Below are 19,264 nucleotides of genomic sequence, written 5' to 3'. Positions count from 1 at the left end.
AGCAAGTTCTCCTGGCTACATGTTTTTTTGCTCAGGCATCAAAATTCGTGGAACCCACCGAGAACGGACCTTTGACTTCAAAGCATCATAAATGATACTGGAAACTGAAATGGGTAATTCACTCACTTTGACCAGAAGATTGTCTAAAATCATGGCCCCCAATTTAGGGCACATTTCCTCTGAAGATGCTTCGATAACTCGTCCTGAGCAGGGGTCATCTTCAGTTGATTCCCAACCCCATTAAAACGGCTTGGACCAAACCTTTACTTAGTAAGAGGAAGGTGCATCCTCATCACATACACCAATCATCCTTTCATGGATTTCCTTAGGCTTTTCTTCCTTTGTAAAGAAATTAATCACGGAAGGAAGCTCCAAATCCTTCACTTTCTTTGTAAAGCTGAACTGTACTGCATTTGCCATCCTGTCACTTCCAGTGCTTTAATCAGACTGAAATTCTAATGTGTCTTGCACATCCAAACATGTCTCAACGGGCACAGAAAAGCTCTCTAAGGGAAGAGTCAGACGGCTGTACAACTTGGATGAGGATCACAAGATGCTCGGAAAGGCCATTGGCTCTCTGTCACATCTCCGTTGAAGACCTAGAGTTAGACAGTCATGTCGGGTAATGGATCGCTTTAGAGATGGTGTGATTTGTGTCCCACATTAAATGGGTTTAGTTTCCTCTGGTGCTGAAGAGGTTAACAACCCTTTCTATGCTGGTCAGAAACATGCAGTTCCATTTCAGCTGCTTCTGATCTGGTCAGTGCCTCTTCCTATAAAACCTGGCCTCATCTTCTTGTCCATGCCAGTGAAAAATTTGTCTTCCTGTGCTGTGTAATAAAGCTATGCATTTGAGGTGGAGGAGTTGTAGTAGTGATCTGTGCTTTGCTGTAGTGCATGTGTGTTTATCTCCTGGTCCCTGTTCCCATTTAGTTTATTCCTCCCCGTCCCTTTCCTCCTCCCCATTGTTGGTTAGTGCTTTTGTATGATAGAGGTTTTCTGTTATCCCTGTTTTGTCTTATTCACCTTATATTTGTGTCTCAGGCCTCATGGGGTGGGAAAGGGGACAGATCATGGTTTAACAGGAGCATAGTAAGGTCGGAGACTTAGGCCTTTCTACCTTCAAGAGTACCCCCTGAGACGGGGATAGTTAGGGTCCCAGTTCCAGGGACAATTTGAGGCCCCCATTCCTTACCAAAGACCGTCACATCGCGACACTCTCCTGACCCAAGAATGACAACTGCATAAAAATACATGCAGTCACGACAAGGTGGGGAGAACTGACGGGCAGTCTGACCGCTGCGATCCTTATCCAAGTTATATGGCCATGTGACTCTTCCCTAAACCTGACAGAAGATGCTGGGGGTACATAACTTATTGAACACCTCTTATACTCTATGCTAATCCCCTTATCGGTTTGTGTTGTGGTCAATTAGTGTCGAAAATGCAGGTATTTCTTAAATTATCAAACACTGCTGTATCTAGAGAAGACCCTACCCATCCTTTACAAGATCGCCCACGCCTGTGAACGAGCACCAAATAACATTACATTATGTGAGTGGCTGCCGAGTGCGGGGATTAGAGATGCCATGTGGGACCGACGTCCATCATTTTTCTTGCAAAACATACACAGAATAACAAGAAAAAACTAATCTGAATGAAGCAACTTGTTTTAGATTAAAAAATACTATTTACTACATTTCCGAAAACAGGAAGAAACAACGACATTACGTAGAAACGACGTGAAGGAAATTTCCATCTTTGCAACTATATATATATATTTTTTTTTTTTTGCGTCGATGTGTCTAAAACAAAAAGCGAGGCATCTTTGAAAAAAGATTGTGTTAACGATCTTCTACAGTTTCCGTTCGCAGCTCCCGTGCAGATCAATGTCTGTGTGATTACATATCACAACGTGTCGTCCTACGCCGCGTCACTTCCATCCAGGTGGACAAAAAAAGTTTGGAAAGAATGGCTGCAGAATCAGGCTAAGCACTGTAGTTTGTTACTATAGGTCTGCATGGGAGCTGGGTACACAAAACGTAGAGTTGATTTATATTTTTATGCATCTAAACCATATAAAATTTACTGCACGTAGCCCTTAAAGGGGTTTTCTGGTTTCAGCCTAATATATACACACGTACGAATGCTGCCCGATGGGTCACTGCCATATGCAAAATTTTGTAAAACAGAACAACGTACCCCCGAAAATAAAAAAAAAAGAAAGAAATAAGTCGCCACTTTATTTTTGTCAGTGACTCGTTCCTAGGAAAGCTGGGTATTTATCAATATGGCCGCCATTATGGTTACTAACCAGCCTTCTCTTTGTGCAGTGGATTTGCTCCTCTTCTGGATAGGTTCAAACTACAGTAACTAACCAGCTCATAAGAAGGCGGCTGACAACCCTGCGAGTGCTGTAATCAGTCAGATCGGTTGTCACCCACATCCCGCAGAAACTGAAGTGTGTCAGGAATTATCATCTGAGTGTTAAAAATACACGGTTGTCATGCACTACGCCTGTGGGACCACCACATACGGCTGATGGGGGATGCACTTTTGCCTTTCGTTGCAGTTGTAGATCCAACGTGGACGGACAAAATACAGGCTGGCGTTATCGTTGAGTGCCTGTGGGGGAAAAAAATAAAATTCCTACATTAAATCAATCCTTTGGACATGCAGAAATTTTTTTTTCTTTTTGCTTTTCAAGAGTCATAACTTTTAAAATTTTCCATCGACACTGTTTTATTTTTTATTTTTTTTTTAAGAGTCACCGTTCACTTTACCAAATAATGAACTGGAAAAAAAAAATAATTCCAAGAGCAAAACTTAAAATGAATGAATGAATGAATGAATGAATGAATGAATGAATGAATGAGATAAAATTGAAATTTTGCCTTTTTTGGAGGGGGGGGGATTTTTTTTTGAGATGTTCACTTTGGGGTACAAATGATCCAATAGCATTGTTTTACATAAATCGCTTATCAACAGGATGTGCGACAAGTGTATCACCGGGGGTGTCCGACGGATCATGAGAAAGGGGGTCCCATGTACTCGGGATCACAAAGAAAAGTTCCAGCAGTGGGAGACCCACCAATCATACATTGATTGACAACCCCATTTTCTTCCCGCTTGGACCTCACCTCTTCAAAGCTGTCATCCCATTTCTGCACGGTGATCACGTACTGAACCTTTTCATTCATATATTCTTCCATTTCCCTGCAGAGAAAAACGCGTGGGTATAGGACACTGAAATAGGTACAGAAGTGGTTTTCCTTCCACGTACATGCGTCTATGGCATAAATGGGGGATATGTGGTCGCCTCTAAGCATACCCTCCCCTTTCGTCCGCGGCACAATGCTCAGACTTGCTGAATCGGCACGCAGCCCTCCTGTATTTTCAGGATTGTATATAATGATGTGATGATATTCTAGCATTATGCCATGGCTTGAAAAGATGGAAAGACCCCCCACCTTTTAAGGATTTTTATTTTTTTACTGTATAGATTAACCCAGTGTAAAAAATAAAATGAGCTGTTACCGTGCCACCATTGTGAACTCGCGACTGCAACACATGACCGCCGCAAACAATCACTTTCAGCGCTTTTGTGCCCAGTGATTGGCTACAGCGGTCATTCAGCTGTGTTGGGTAAGGCTCATTTACAGCGGGCAATAAAGAAATAATAAAAAAAAAAAAAAAGTCACTTTCAGCCCCAGTGTGATCTGGGGAGTCACAAAGAGGATCAGAGTGACACCAGCACACCGGGGAAGACCGCGATCGGTGATTATTGTCATGCCTTTACGTTTAGATCTAATAAAACTTACCCATTAAACGCCGTGATGTATCGCTGCAGCAGGCGCCGTTCAGCAGGAGGAAACTCTCCGTACAAGAAGAAGTGTTTGCCGACAAATAAATCTGTAGGGGGACAATAAGGATATATAAGGGTCACCCTACGATTTTTCATGTGTTTACCTTGGTGATGCTGATAATCTCTGCTGATATGGGGCAGGATTTGTTAAAATAAGTCTCCTTCCCCTTCTGGCAGCTGACAAAACAGATGTTCTGCTCCTGTCCTGACAAGTAGGCAGAAATCCATTTATGAATATTATACAGAGCCGTCGCTGTGGAAAAAGTGACTGAGCATGTGTGTCCGTTCATTACATGGATGCGCACATTGCTTTACACGCTGAACACCAGGTGGCCGCCATATTATAAAACAACTCTTCACTGGATCATTTTTAGCGGCCTGTAAAAGGCAAATATGGTTCATGATCACTACAAACAGCACATCTAATGGCGGTGACCACCCCTTTAACAGTGCATCATAAGGTTCTCGCCCACCTGGAAGCTCTGGGATCGGGAGGTCGACCTCCGGCTCTTCCTCCACATCTGTGTTTTCATCCGTAGACCCGGCATAGGGATCGTCTCCTCCTTGTGGAGAGCGCGCTTCTTTCTTTGCCGCCTGCTTTTGTTCCTCCACCCTGAAAATAACCAGACGATACGTAAAGCGGACGGTGAATTTTCATGAGCGTCACAATGAACCGAACCCGAGTATTACTCCGGGCGACAAACGTTATGGCGGAAAAGGCAAAAAAAGAGATCTTGTATAAAAGTCAATGCTGTGCTTTTCTGCAGTGTTCAATACCTCTGCTTGCTGTTCGTGAATGGTCATAGAAGAGGCTGAAAAACGGTCATGGCTGACGAGAGACCTCAAATACATCCGTGACCAAATCAGGACGGGGTTTTAGTTTCTACAAGTGAACGAGAGCGCTCTGATTCACCGACAGCAAGCGGAGATCTTGAAAATGGCGATATATACACGTATCCACAAGATAGGTGATAACTGTATGATACTCCCCAAAGCCCGCTGTGTGAACGGATCGCCACTCCATTCACGTCTACGACACCCACTTTCTTAGCTCGTCTTCTGTATCTCCGTCCGAGTCGTCATCTTGACACCGACCTCCGCCTGTAAAAAAAATGTTCAAGATGCAGAGTTATTATCTGTAAAACATGGGAATGAGGCGGCGAGGAGCGATCTGTTAACCAGTTAAGTCCCACTGTCAAATCTCAGACAGCGGCATTCAAAAGCCACACCGTGAAAGTGGGGCGCCGATTGGTCAACATGACATTCGGGGGTCTGCTGAAGACCCCCGTCCCTATCCTATTCCTCCTGTGCCAGCAATTTCCAAACTGGTCCAGCCACTCACTCACCCGTCTCCTCCTCGTCTGTAGACCCTCCGTACTCATCCTCTTCTTTCGGGGAATTCTCTCTTTTTGTGACGCTGCGCGTTTCTTCATCGCTCTCCTCTTTGACTGCGGTTTTTGCAGGTTTGGCTTTGGCAGGGCTGGACGTCTGATTCTTGTGGTTTGTCCGCCCGGAGTCTGCATTCTGGAGGAGATGAAAAAAAAAATGTTTGGGTCTATTTTTGCATTTCAGTTACATTCATTTTAATAGCACTGAGGTGCAGTACCACATATGACCTGTGGACTGGGGTGGCGCTGTTTTTAGTAGATAGAAGCTATGTTTTTCTAATCACGGATAACCCTAAGGCTGGAATCACACATCCGACTAACGACCACGGGTCTCCCAAGCAGGGCCGGACTGGGACTAAAATTCAGCCCTGGCATTTGAAGTCACACAGGCCCACTTGTCACATGGTGACAAAGTGGGGCCCTAGGTAAAGTTTAAAATGGGGCCCCAAATGCTAACATATTGCACATCAGACAGAAGCATTTCGGTTGTATTTACAAGCGCTGAGTTCAGGCCGCTAAATGAGTTTGATCGACAATACGGAAGTTGTTCAACGCTTGTTTCCCGGCCTCTTTCCACCAACTGAGGAATAATGATGGGACAGAACGATCACTAATAGATCACTAACAGATCACCATACAGTATCATGTTATAAGCAGCACATCTACAGTTTACACCTGCGATGTGCTGCTGAGAACAATGATTTTTGTTCCAGCAAAAACAATCTGAATATGCAGCATTTTACTTGTTTAGTAAAATACACCCCATAGTCCTCCATATATTATAATGTGCACCACAGTCCTCCATATAGTATAATACACTCCCTATAGTCCTCCATATATTAAAATACACTGCTCAGTCCTCCACATAGTATAATACACTCCTCATAGTGCTCCATATAGCATAATACACTCCTCATAGTGCTCCATATAGTATAATGCACCGCCATAGTCATCCATGTAGTACAATTCACTTCCCATAGTAAAATACACCCCATAGTCCTCCATATATTATAATGTGCTCCACAGTCCTCCATATAGTATAATACACTTCCTATAGTCCTCCATATTAAAATACAGTGCTCAGTCCTCCACATAGTATAATACACTCCTCATAGTGCTCCATATAGTATAATGCACCGCCATAGTCATCCATGTACTACAATTCACTTCCCATAGTATAATGCACCCCATAGTTCTTCATATAGTATAACGTATTCCCCATAGTCCTCGATACAGTATAATGCAGCCCACATATAGTATAATGCAGCCACCCCAGAGTATAATGCAGCCACCCCACAGAGTATAATGTAACCCCCCATAGAATATAATACAGCCCACCTCCCTATAATATATAATGTAGCCCCCCCCGTAGAATATAATGCAGCCCCCATAGTATATAACACAGCCTCCCCCATAGTATATAACACAGCCCCCCCATAGAATATAATATACCCCCACAATAGTATATAACACAGCCACATAGTACATAACATGGCCTCCCCCATAGAATATAATATACTCCCCATAGTATATAGCAAAGCCCGCATAGTATATAGCACAAATCGTATAGTATATAGCATAGCCTGCATAATATAGCACAGCGTGTGTAGTAGATAACACAGCCCACACAGCAGTATACAGCACAGCCCACGCAGTAGTATACAGCACAGACCACGCAGTAGTATACAGCACAGACCACGTAGAAGTATACAGCACAGCCCACAGAGCACTATATACAGCACAGCCCACAGATCACTATATACAGCACAGCCCACAGAGCACTATATACAGCACAGCCCACAGAGCACTATATACAGCACAGCCCACAGAGCACTATATACAGCACAGCCCACAGAGCACTATATACAGCACAGCCCACAGAGCACTAAATACAGCACAGCCCACAGAGTACTATATACAGCACAGCCCACAGAGTACTATATATAGCACAGCCCACAGAGCAATATATACAGCACAGCCCAGAGCAATATATACAGCACAGCCCACAGAGTACTATATACAGCACAGCCCACAGAGTACTATATACAGCACAGCCCACAGAGTACTATATACAGCACAGCCCACAGAGCACTATATACAGCACAGCCCACAGAGTACTATATACAGCACAGCCCACAGAGTACTATATACAGCACAGCCCAGAGAGTACTATATACAGCACAGCCCACAGAGTACTATATACAGCACAGCCCACAGAGCACTATATACAGCACAGCCCACAGAGTACTATATATAGCACAGCCCACAGAGCAATATATACAGCACAGCCCAGAGCAATATATACAGCACAGCCCACAGAGTACTATATACAGCACAGCCCACAGAGTACTATATACAGCACAGACCACAGAGCACTATATACAGCACAGCCCACAGAGCACTATACACAGCACAGCCCACAGAGTACTATATACAGCACAGCCCACAGAGTACTATATACAGCACAGCCCACAGAGTACTATATACAGCACAGCCCACAGAGTACTATATACAGCACAGCCCACAGAGCACTATATACAGCACAGCCCACAGAGTACTATATACAGCACAGTCCACAGAGAACTATATACAGCACAGCCCACAGAGTACTATATACAGCACAGCCCAGAGTACTATATACAGCACAGCCCACAGAGTACTATATACAGCACAGCCCACAGAGTACTATATACAGCACAGCCCACAGAGCACTATATACAGCACAGCCCAGAGTACTATATACAGCACAGCCCACAGAGTACTATATACAGCACAGCCCACAGAGTACTATATACAGCACAGACCACAGAGCAATATATACAGCACAGCCCACAGAGCACTATATACAGCACAGCCCACAGAGCACTATATACAGCACAGCCCACAGAGTACTATATACAGCACAGCCCACACAGTAGTATACAGCACAGCCCACAGCTCTCTCCTCCCCCCCCCCCCCCGAGAATGGCCCACTGTCCAGTAAAAAAAACAAAAAACACTCTCCTCACCTCTCCTCTTGCCTGCGTTGCTTCCTGGTTCCTGCTCCTGTCTCAGCAGCTGCAGTCTGCCCGGGACACAGCAGGTGCGCGATGATATGACGTCATCGCGCACCCGCAGTGTCAGAGGTAGAGCGGGGAATGATGGGAGAGGGAGCGTCTGTAGACGCTCTCTCCTCCATCATTGCATTCAACTGTACCGGCGTCTACACGCCGGTATAGTTGAATGCGACGGTGAGGGGGGGAGTCGGTGAGGGGGGGAGTCGGCGAGGGGGGGGGGGGGGGGGGGGGGGAGAGTCGGCAGGGGCGGGGAAAGGCAGATCGAGCGGCCCACGACTGGCACCGGCCCTTCTGGCATTTGCCAGAAGTGCCCGATGGCCAGTCTGGCCCTGCTCCCAAGCCAAACCCATCAGCCTCAAATATACTGTTATACTGTGGAGTGTCAAGTGTGTGAATGCGTCCTAAGGGACTGAATAATTACCGCTCTGTGTGTCTGAGCTTTCTGTCGGGGTGGAGAGTCGTCTTCGCTGTCGTCATCCTCTTCACTGCTGCTGTCGGCCCCGACCATCAAATATCTGAAAAGGACAGGAAATATCAAAGTTCAGGACTAGAGATAAGCGAATTGATGGCAGGACCAGGTCCCTGCGGCCACGTCAGTAGTCTGCGGCCACATCAGTAGTCCGCGGCCACCGGACCGGAGCCCTGCGAGCCGCATCCTGCCTGCAAGTATCCCCCCAAGCTCACTGTACACTATACACTGAGCGCCCCTAGTGGTGACTGCAGGACGCTGGGATTTTATCATTTACCTCCATGCAGGGGATCTGGAGTCAGTGACCCGCACGGCGTGACTTACTGCTTATAGGGTAAACGCTGCTTCTTCTTGTAACAGTCCAGAATCCACTCCTTTCGCACAATGATTCCTCCGGCAGATTTCACTTGACCGTATTTTGGGGTGTTGGCAAATGCACATCTATAAAAAAAAAAAAAAGTGTATAAAAAAAAAAAATGTGACTATGAGCCGATGAGCTCCTGACACCGGGGGGCAGAGAACAGCGGTCAGCACCACTGACTTGAAAGGGGTCTTGCTGCAGTTTCCTGCACAGTCCGGTGGCCTTCGGGAGGGTACGGGACACAGGGTACAGGACGCAGCACATTACCAAGGAACACAGGACTTTAACAGGGTACAGGATGCAGCACTTTACCAGGGTACACAGGGTACGGGACGCAGCACTTTACCAGGGTACACAGGGTATGGGACGCAGCACTTTACCAGGGTACACAGGACTTTACCAGGGTACACAGGGTATGGGCCGCAGCACTTTGCCAGGGTACGGGACGCAGCACTTTGCCAGGGTACGGGACGCAGCACTTTGCCAGGGTACGGGACGCAGCACTTTGCCAGGGTACGGGACGCAGCACTTTGCCAGGGTACGGGACGCAGCACTTTGCCAGGGTACGGGACGCAGCACTTTGCCAGGGTACGGGACGCAGCACTTTGCCAGGGTACGGGACGCAGCACTTTGCCAGCGCTGGGCGCTTTTTGTTCTCGCGGTGCCATTGATCATGAAGTGATGCCGTATCGCAGCCACAAACATTGCTACCTACATGAGGTGGGTGCTGTCCGGGGTCCAGTCGGGTCGGTATTTGGCCCCCATCTCCAGGGCTTTATCCCTAAGGTCAGATCGGAACGGATTCTGGAAACCACTCAGCACAAACACCGTCCCCTGTAAGATCCGGTTCAGCTCTACGGGCTGGGAGGAGGTGGCAGGGGTCTTCTTCTGAGAAGGTTTCTCCGATGGAGAAGTCTTCTTTACAGAGGGTGCAGGCTGTGGCTCAGCTAAAACGACAGAAACACAAAGTACAGCAGCTGGACCCGGGTCCTAAAACTGTCGCCGGCTTGCACATGAATGGCGACATCCATCCTGGGCGCCGCTACCTAGGCTGCCACAATACCATGAGGTTGTGAGGCACCCAGGAAGTATGCAGGACCACGGTCCGGATGCCTCGTGACACCTGTGCATAGTTTGTCAAGTATTACAGCTCGGTTCATTAAATATGGCTGAGGTGTCATACCGCACACAACCTGTAAACGAGGGGTTCTTTCTACTCCTGGAAAAAAATACACCAATAACAATGCAATCAGTATGTTACCTTTCATTTTTTTGGGCAGGGGCTGCGAGTTGCTCTCTTTGGAGTGGGATGGGGACACCTTGGTGGGTGGGTGACTCGTGGGCTCTTTTTTGAACTCGTACTTGCGTTTTCCAGAAGATGGATCCTAAAGGTGACAGAAGGAGGTGAAAACTACCATACTGGTTTGTGAGAGACCAGGAACAGTATCTCGTACTTTCCAGCAGCATGCTAGGAGTTTAAATAGGGTGTGGTGCTGCCTCATAGGAAGGTAGACGTCAGCCATGGTGTATGGAATAATGAGGTACGTTACCTTTGGGGTTGTGCTGCTCGGAGGCGTTTTAGTCATTTGTTTTTCGGCGTTCGTTTCGGTAGAGCTGGACCCCTGTAATGTCGCTGCGGCGTAGCTGGTCTGCGGGGCTACAAGGGGAAATAAAAGGGACAGTTACTGTAAAGTAACATGGAGACCTTCCGTATTTTAGGACGGGGGAGTAATTTATTGTGGGTTACAGAGGTCGACTATGGGCAATGTAACCGATCCTCCTACGAAAGAACAATCGCAGGTTTAAGTCCCCTATGGGGACTAAACAAAAAAAATAAAAGGAAAGGTAATAAAAAATAAAATATTTAAAAAATGTAAATAATTAAAATATATAAACTCGATCTTTCAAACATATATTATTTAATTTGTATAATATATGGAGAAAGGAAAAATAGAAATCGGAGTTGCCACTTTTTTTAATGAAATAAAAAGCGATCAAAATGTTGTATGCATCGCAAAATTTTATCACTATCACTAAAAACTTGGAACTCTCACACAGCTCCATCGAAGAAAAAAAAAATGTTAAAAAAAAGTTTGGCGCCGCTGAAAAAAGTGCATTTTTTTATTTTTTTTTACAAAATTTCAGAATTTTTTTTTCACCATTAAATTAATTTTTTAAAAACACACAAATTTGGTATCGCGCAGGAGAATTGGATTATTTTTACCCCATTAATGAACACGGTGAGAACAAACACCCCCTCAAAAACAAAAAATATATATTTTTAAAAACGTTACTTTTTCACCGCACTTGCCATTTTTTCCCCATTTATGCCAAAATAAATGGCAACATTGAAAACTTTGACTCATCCCGCAAAAAAAAAAAAAAAAAAAAGATTAAAATACTAGAGCACACAAACGAAAAATAAATAAATCCCTGGTAATTAACAGATTATTTACAAAATATTAAGTTATTCCCTATTTATGAGGTTCTATGGGAGGTCTGACTGCTGTGGACCCCCCCGGTCCTGAGTTGGGGTTGGAGCAGATGTGCGCATGCTCGGGACTGATGGGAACCTCGCAGTCCTAAGATTAGGGTTGGAGCAGAGGTGCGCATGCTCGGGACTGATGGGGACCCCGTGGTTATGAGATTGGGGTTGGAGCAGAGGTGTGCATGCTCGGGACTGATGGGGACCCCGTCGTTCTGAGATTGGGGTTGGAGCAGAGGTGAGCATGCTCGGGACTGATGGGGACCCCGCAGTTCTGAGATTGGGGTTGGAGCAGAGGTGCACATGCTCGGGACTGATGGGGACCCCGCGGTTCTGAGATTGGGGTTGGAGCAAAGGTGCGCATGCTCGGGACTGATGGGGACCCCGCGGTTCTGAGATTGGGGTTGGAGCAGAGGTGCGCATGCTTAGGACTGATGGGGACCCTGCGGTTCTGAGATTGGGGTTGGAGTAGAGGTGCGCATGCTCAGGACTGATGGGGACCCCGCAGTTCTGAAATTGGGGTTGGAGCAGAGGTGCGCATGCTCGGGACTGATGGGGACCTCGTGGTTCTGAGATTGGGGTTGGAGCAGAGGTGCGCATGCTCGGGACTGATGGGGACCCTGCGGTTCTGAGATTGGGGTTGGAGCAGAGGTGCGCATGCTCAGGACTGATGGGGACCCCGTGGTTCTGAGATTGGGGTAGGAGCAGAGGTGCGCATGCTCGGGCTCCTGTCTATGGGGCGGCTGGAATGAGCGCTGCACTCTGCTTTCTCCAGCACTTCCATAGACAATGAATGGATCGGGTGTCCGCATATATAAGACCAGATATCCATTTTATGACCTTTCTTTACCTTTCGGGGGGGATATTTCAGTTTTGCTCGTGCGATTGAAGAAAAGACTTCCAGGACGCATGGAGGGGGATGAACTCTCCTCCTCTTTCACCTTGAACTGCCCCAGCTTGGTGACTTTCTGTACGCAAAAATAATAATAAAAAATAATAATAATAATAAAAAATATGTATCTCCTTCTTTCCCAACACAGCGCTCCCCGTGTGATCTCCGCAGCTAGGGCATCTGGGCAGAGCTGAACGGGGTCTGCCGAGCCCCTGCGGCTAAACTATGGTGGTGGAGCATGTACGCCAAGTCCTACACTATGTTCCAAATTATTATGCAAATGACATTTTTATCGGATTTTCCTAAATGGTCTGTGCAAATGACAGTCAGTCTAATAAAAGTCATCACCCGTTAGATTATACATCGAATATTATTGAAGAAACCTCCCAATGATAACAGTATAATCTCCAAAATGAATAAAAACTCAAAATGCACTGTTCCAAATTATTAGGCACAGTAGAATTTCTAGACATTTGATATGTTTTAAAGAACTGAAAATGCTCATTTGTGGAATTTGCAGCATTAGGAGGTCACACTCACTGAACAAAAAAGCTATTTAACTCCAAAACATCCTAACAGGCCAAGTTACATGTTACCACAGGAACCCTTCTTTGATGTCACCTTCACAATTCTTGCATCCATTGAACTTGTGAGTTTTTGGAGAGTTTCTGCTTGTATTTCTTTGCATGAAGTCAGAATAGCCTCCCAGAGCTGCTGTTTGGATGTGAACTGCCTCCCACCCTCATAGATCTTTTGCTTGATGACCCTCCAAAGGTTCTCTATAGGGTTGAGGTCAGGGGAAGATGGTGGCCGCACCATGAGTTTATCTCCTTTTATGCCCATAGCAGCCAATTACTCAGAGGTATTCTTTGCAGCATGAGATGGTGCATTGTCATGCATGAAGATGATTTTGCTTCTGAAGGCACGTTTCTGCTTTTTATACCATGGAGGAAAGTTGTCAGTGAGAAACTATATACTTTGCAGAGGTCATTTTCACACCTTCAGGAACCTTAAAGGGCCCTACCAGCTGTATCCACCTCTCGTGTCTCCCCTTTTCCTCATAGTTTGTAAGCTTGCGAGCAGGGCCCTCATTCCTCCTGGTATCTGTTTTGAACTGTGATTTCTGTTATGCTGTAATGTCTATTGTCCGTACAAGTCCCCTCTATAAGTTGTAAAGTGCTGCGGAATATGTTGGCGCTATATAAATAAAAATTATTATTATTATTCCCCATGATTCCGGACCAAAACATGGCTCCTCCACCTCCTTGCTGTTGTTGCAGCCTTGTTGGGACATGGTGGCCATCCACCAACCATCCACTACTCCATCCATCTGGACCATCCAGGGTTACTCAACACTTATCAGTAAACAGGACTGTTTGGAAATTAGTCTTCATGTATGTGTGGGCACAATACAACCATTTCTGCTTGTGAACACTGTTTAAGGGTGGCCAAATAGTAGGTTTATGAACCACAGCAAGCCTTTGAAAGAGCCTACACCTTGAGGTTCGAGGGACTCCAGAGGCACCAGCAGCTTCAAATATCTGTTTGCTGCTTTGTAATGGCTTTTTAGCAGCTGCTCTCTTAATCCGATGAACTTGCCTGGCAGAAACCTTCCTCATAATGTCTTTATCAGCACAAACACATCTGTGCTCAGATACAGCCACAAATCTCTTAACAGTACGATGATCACACTTAAGTTTTCGGGAAATTTCTTATGTTTTCATCCCTTCACCAAGGCATTGCACTATTTGATGCTTTTCGGCAGCAGAGAGATCCTTTTTCTTTACCATGTTACTTGAAAACTGTGACCTGCTTAATAATGTGGAACATCATTTTTAAGTAGTTTTCCTTTAATTAGAATCACCTGGAAAACCAATTATCACGTGTTTAAGATTGATTTCAGTGATCCATTGAGCCGAGACACAATACCATCCACGAGTTTACTTGAAAAACAAAACAATTAAATCTTTATGACACTTAAATCCAATATGCATAATAATTTGGAACATAGTGTATACTAGCTGCATAGCGGAGTGCTGGGTAGGCTGGAAAAGAAAAGACGGGGCAGATATATAGATCACTCCTGCCTTCTGGGGGTCCCTGGGGTCTTTGCCATCCAAGCAACAACCCGCTCCTTCTAGAACATAGGTACTGCACCTGACCAGCGGGGGTCCGACACCCGGATGTAAACACTGAGCAGCATTAATGAGAAGATCCCATTGTCTGAAACAGCAGCAGATCTGCAGCACTAGGCAGCGGCTGCAACAAGTAAAGTTCAGCTCTACATCTCAGAACTGATCAGCGAGGGTGTCAGGTAAGGGACCCCCATCGGTTTGATAATGATAGGTGAAGGGCATCGATATCTTGTGCCCTTTAATACACAGAATACAAAAGTTGGTGCGGTGATGGTGACGGATACTGACCGGAGAGGAGGGAGCAGGGTCGTCTTTGTCCGGAGGCGAGTGGAAACGTATAAATGAGAGTCCGTACGCCAGGTTCTACGAAGGACGAGAGAAGTAAGTTACCGGATGGCGGCACACGGCGGGGCAGACGCTGCGGACACCCCTCACCTTGGTGTACGGCTGAGTGCACACGATCTTCACCCGGTCCCACTTCTTCTCCGCCGCCGTCTTCACCAGCTTGTCCGCCCCGAACATCCGCGTACGGTTCAGGTTGCTGCCGTTCTTGCTCTCGCTGGGCGACATAAAGGACGACATTCCCAGGAGCACCTGACGGAGGACACTGAGGATGTGAAACCCACTCACTGACCACAAGCAGAAGGGTGTGAAGACCCCCTCAATGCTGACCTCATACTCCTGCTCACTGACGGACGTGGAATGGCCGACCAGCACCTCCACAAACGCCGAGCCTTCGTTTCCGATGTCGATGCTATGGATCTGCTCTTCTTTCTCAAACTACGGAGACAGTGACAGTCGGGTGAGACCCCCGGGAAGGGGAGGACGACCTGAAGTGCCCCCTCCACCGGACAGCACAAGACCCCGCACCTGCAGGATGACGGACACCTGCTTCTCCCCGGCTTGTTTGGCTTTCCATTTTCGGTAGGTGTCGGGCTTCAGTAGGTTCTCTGCGGTGTGAGTCTAAGACGAAAAAGGACGAAGAGGAGGAGGATGACGAAGAGGAGGAGGAGGATGACGAAGAGGAGGAGGAGGATGACGAAGAGGAGGAGGAGGATGACGAAGAGGAGGAGGAGGATGACGAAGAGGAGGAGGAGGATGACGAAGAGGAGGAGGAGGATGACGAAGAGGAGGAGGAGGATGACGAAGAGGAGGAGGAGGATGACGAAGAGGAGGAGGAGGATGACGAAGAGGAGGAGGAGGATGACGAAGAGGAGGAGGAGGATGACGAAGAGGAGGAGGAGGATGACGAAGAGGAGGAGGAGGATGACGAAGAGGAGGAGGAGGATGACGAAGAGGAGGAGGAGGATGACGAAGAGGAGGAGGAGGATGACGAAGAGGAGGAGGACGAAGAAGAGGAGGAGGACGAAGAAGAGGAGGAGGACGAAGAAGAGGACGAAGAAGAGGACGAAGAAGAGGACGAAGAAGAGGACGAAGAAGAGGACGAAGAAGAGGAGGAGGACGAAGAAGAGGAGGAGGACGAAGAAGAGGAGGAGGACGAAGAAGAGGAGGAGGACGAAGAAGAGGAGGAGGACGAAGAAGAGGAGGAGGACGAAGAAGAGGAGGAGGACGAAGAAGAGGAGGAGGACGAAGAAGAGGAGGAGGACGAAGAAGAGGAGGAGGACGAAGAAGAGGAGGAGGACGAAGAAGAGGAGGAGGACGAAGAAGAGGAGGAGGACGAAGAAGAGGAGGAGGACGAAGAGAAGGAGGAGGACGAAGAGGAGGAGGAGGACGAAGAGGAGGAGGAGGACGAAGAGGAGGAGGAGGACGAAGAGGAGGAGGAGGACGAAGAAGAGGAGGAGGACGAAGAACAGGAGGAGGACGAAGAAGAGGAGGAGGACGAAGAAGAGGAGGACGACGAAGAAGAGGAGGAGGACGAAGAGGAGGAGGACGAAGAGGAGGAGGACGAAGAGGAGGAGGACGAAGAGGAGGAGGACGAAGAGGAGGAGGACGAAGAGGAGGAGGACGAAGAGGAGGAGGAGGAAGAGGACAAAGATGAGGAGGAGGAAGAGGAGGAGGAGGAGGAGGAGGAGGAGGAGGAGGAGGAGGAGGAGGAGGAAGATGTCAGTGACCGGGGTCAGCATGGGCGGATTTCACCCTACACCCAAAGAACTGACGTCCTACAGATATAAACATTGACTGGCAATAAATGTGCAGAAATTTTCCGCACTGTGTGAAAGATGCAAAAGGTCACATAAGGCATCAAATTTACCTGCGCCGTCCCTTTAAATAAACTCACCCAGTTGTCCGCACCTCCACGTGTGCAGATACTCACCGTGTCCGCGCTGCTACAGGACACCACGTGCTTCAGTTTGATCTCCGGCATCTTTCCTCCGTTCTGGGAAGCGACAGAGAAACCCAAAAGCCGCTCAACCGACCAGTCTACTGCTGCGCTCCACGGGCTGCCAGCACATGCCCACTACACGTGCCAGAAAGCGAGACCCAACAACGCTGCAAAGGGGTTCAATTGTGTTTTTTAATAAAGTTTATTTAAATAAGCATAGAACCCGTACATAATGTAATGTATGTACACAGTGCCTGCACCATCAGAATAGTGAGTGCAGCTCTGTGGTATAATACAGGATGTAACTCAGGATTAGTAATGTATGTACACAGTGACTGCTTCAGCAGAATAGTGAGTGCAGCTCTGGGGTATAATACAGGATGTAACTCAGGATTAGTAATGTAATGTATGTACACAGTGACTGCACCAGCAGAATAGTGAGTGCAGCTCTGGAGTATAATACAGGATGTAACTCAGGATTAGTAATGTAATGTATGTACACAGTGACTGCACCAGCAGAATAGTGAGTGCAGCTCTGGAGTATAATACAGGATGTAACTCAGGATCAGTAATGTAATGTATGTACACAGTGACTGCACCAGCAGAATAGTGAGTGCAGCTCTGGAGTATTTTGGCTCTCACTGAAGAGCTGGAGGAAGGTGAGTTTAAGTGCTCCTTTCATTTTGGTGCTGGTGCTGTGTGGCGGCCATTGTTGCCGTGGCTTTGTGCTGGTGGGGCGGCGCGGTCTGGAGTCATGGGGGCTCAGTCTTGCAGCATGGGTGCTGTGGGGCAACAGGCCGTCCGCCCTGCTGGTGCATTGCCGCTGTGGCGGTGGTTGGCGCATGGCTCCGCTCCGTTAGGGCGGTAGGACCCACTACGAGGTTTGCCGTGAAGTGGCAGTGGGCTTCATACAGTTTGATCAGAATGTTAAACTGAAAACCTCATGTTCAGTAATATAAATTTTTGCCTAGCGGCTTTAGATCAACATATGATTCTTGGAGGTGTGGTTCATGCTCTTTTTTTTCTTGTTGTACAAAGCAGCTCCGGAGTATAATACAGGAGGTAACTCAGGATCAGTAATGTAATGTATGTACACAGTGACTGCACCAGCAGAATAGTGAGTGCAGCTCTGGGGTATAATACAGGATGTAACTCAGGATCAGTAATGTAATGTATGCACACAGTGACTGCACCAGCAGAATAGTGAGTGCAGCTCTGGGGTATAATACAGGATGTAACTCAGGATCAGTAATGTAATGTATGTACACAGTGACTGCACCAGCAGAACAGTGAGTGCAGCTCTGGGGTATAATACAGGATGTAACTCAGGATCAGTAATGTAATGTATGTACACAGTGACTGCACCAGCAGAACAGTGAGTGCAGCTCTGGGGTAATGTACATCCTGTATTATACTCCAGAGCTGTGCTCATTATTCCGCTGGAGGATTCCCTCAGAAGTGTCAGTCCTACTAATGTCATAGCCATCCATATGTAATAATGTGAGCACTAGATACTATATTCTGGGGCCACCATTTATACACTGTAATACGCCATACACACAGTGCGGTAACCCGGGACATACACAGATATAACCGCATAGATAATACATACTGTACACACGGTCCAGGAGACGTACGATTCTCACGCTGCGACCAAACCTCCCGCCCCGGAAGTGATGCTTTTTCAGCTGTATGAGGCGCACCGGAAGTCGACGGCGGCCATGTTTTTTTTTCCACTTACTGCCGGAAGTCTTTTTGAAGCCATCTTTGTACACCAACGAGGGTGAGATGTTGTCGGCCATCTTTGTACACCTTGGTCTTTATTTTCAGTTTCTTTCTACCTAAGCATTGTAATGACTACTACTGATGACACAGTAGAGAATATACAGGCCCCAGTATATGTTCTATATACAAATCTTAGATTTTTTTAAAATTATTTTAGAGTCTTTAAAACATTCTGAACCTTGCAAAATAATAAAACCCGGGGACGGTAACATTTTGTCTATTTTTCCATTTGCGGAGCTTCGTGAGGTCTTGTTTTACGGTATACTTTCTCTTAATACCACTTTGGGACATATACACATTTTGATGTCATTGTATTGCAGTTTTAGAGGGGAGCCATGAGCAAAAAAAGGCAATTTCGATTCTTCCTTTTAGCGTTTACCGTACGGCATAAATAATGTTATATTTTGATCGGTTCGACATGTACGGTCTCAGTGTTGACAAATGAGCTTTTTTTTAATAAAAAAGGAGGGTGATTTCGTGTTTTATTTATATATATATATATATATATATATATATATATATATATATATAGGGTTTGTTTGTT

At 46.6% G+C, this 19,264-nt stretch overlaps 1 protein-coding gene across 1 annotated transcript; it reads right to left on the bottom strand.

Annotated features, from left to right (window-relative positions):
• Window positions 1-1,667: 1,667 nt before the first annotated feature.
• XRCC1 (X-ray repair cross complementing 1) lies at window positions 1,668-18,670 on the bottom strand. Its single transcript, XM_077260006.1, has 18 exons — window positions 18,548-18,670; window positions 16,927-17,102; window positions 15,522-15,614; window positions 15,324-15,431; window positions 15,087-15,245; window positions 14,940-15,014; window positions 12,475-12,592; window positions 10,690-10,796; window positions 10,401-10,524; window positions 9,855-10,086; window positions 9,103-9,219; window positions 8,731-8,824; window positions 5,212-5,389; window positions 4,909-4,966; window positions 4,339-4,478; window positions 3,822-3,912; window positions 3,141-3,216; window positions 1,668-2,625 (listed from the first exon to the last, which is right to left on the bottom strand). The coding sequence occupies exons 2-18, from the start codon at window positions 16,975-16,977 to the stop codon at window positions 2,512-2,514; spliced, it is 1,935 nt and encodes a 644-aa protein (XP_077116121.1). The 5' UTR covers window positions 16,978-17,102; window positions 18,548-18,670; the 3' UTR covers window positions 1,668-2,511.
• Between the last annotated feature and the right edge of the window lie 594 nt (window positions 18,671-19,264).

The sequence above is a fragment of the Ranitomeya variabilis genome, chromosome 4 (genome assembly GCF_051348905.1).
Source record: "Ranitomeya variabilis isolate aRanVar5 chromosome 4, aRanVar5.hap1, whole genome shotgun sequence".
In the NCBI taxonomy this organism is placed as follows: domain Eukaryota; kingdom Metazoa; phylum Chordata; class Amphibia; order Anura; family Dendrobatidae; genus Ranitomeya; species Ranitomeya variabilis.
This window is presented reverse-complemented; position numbering and strand designations above follow the sequence as displayed.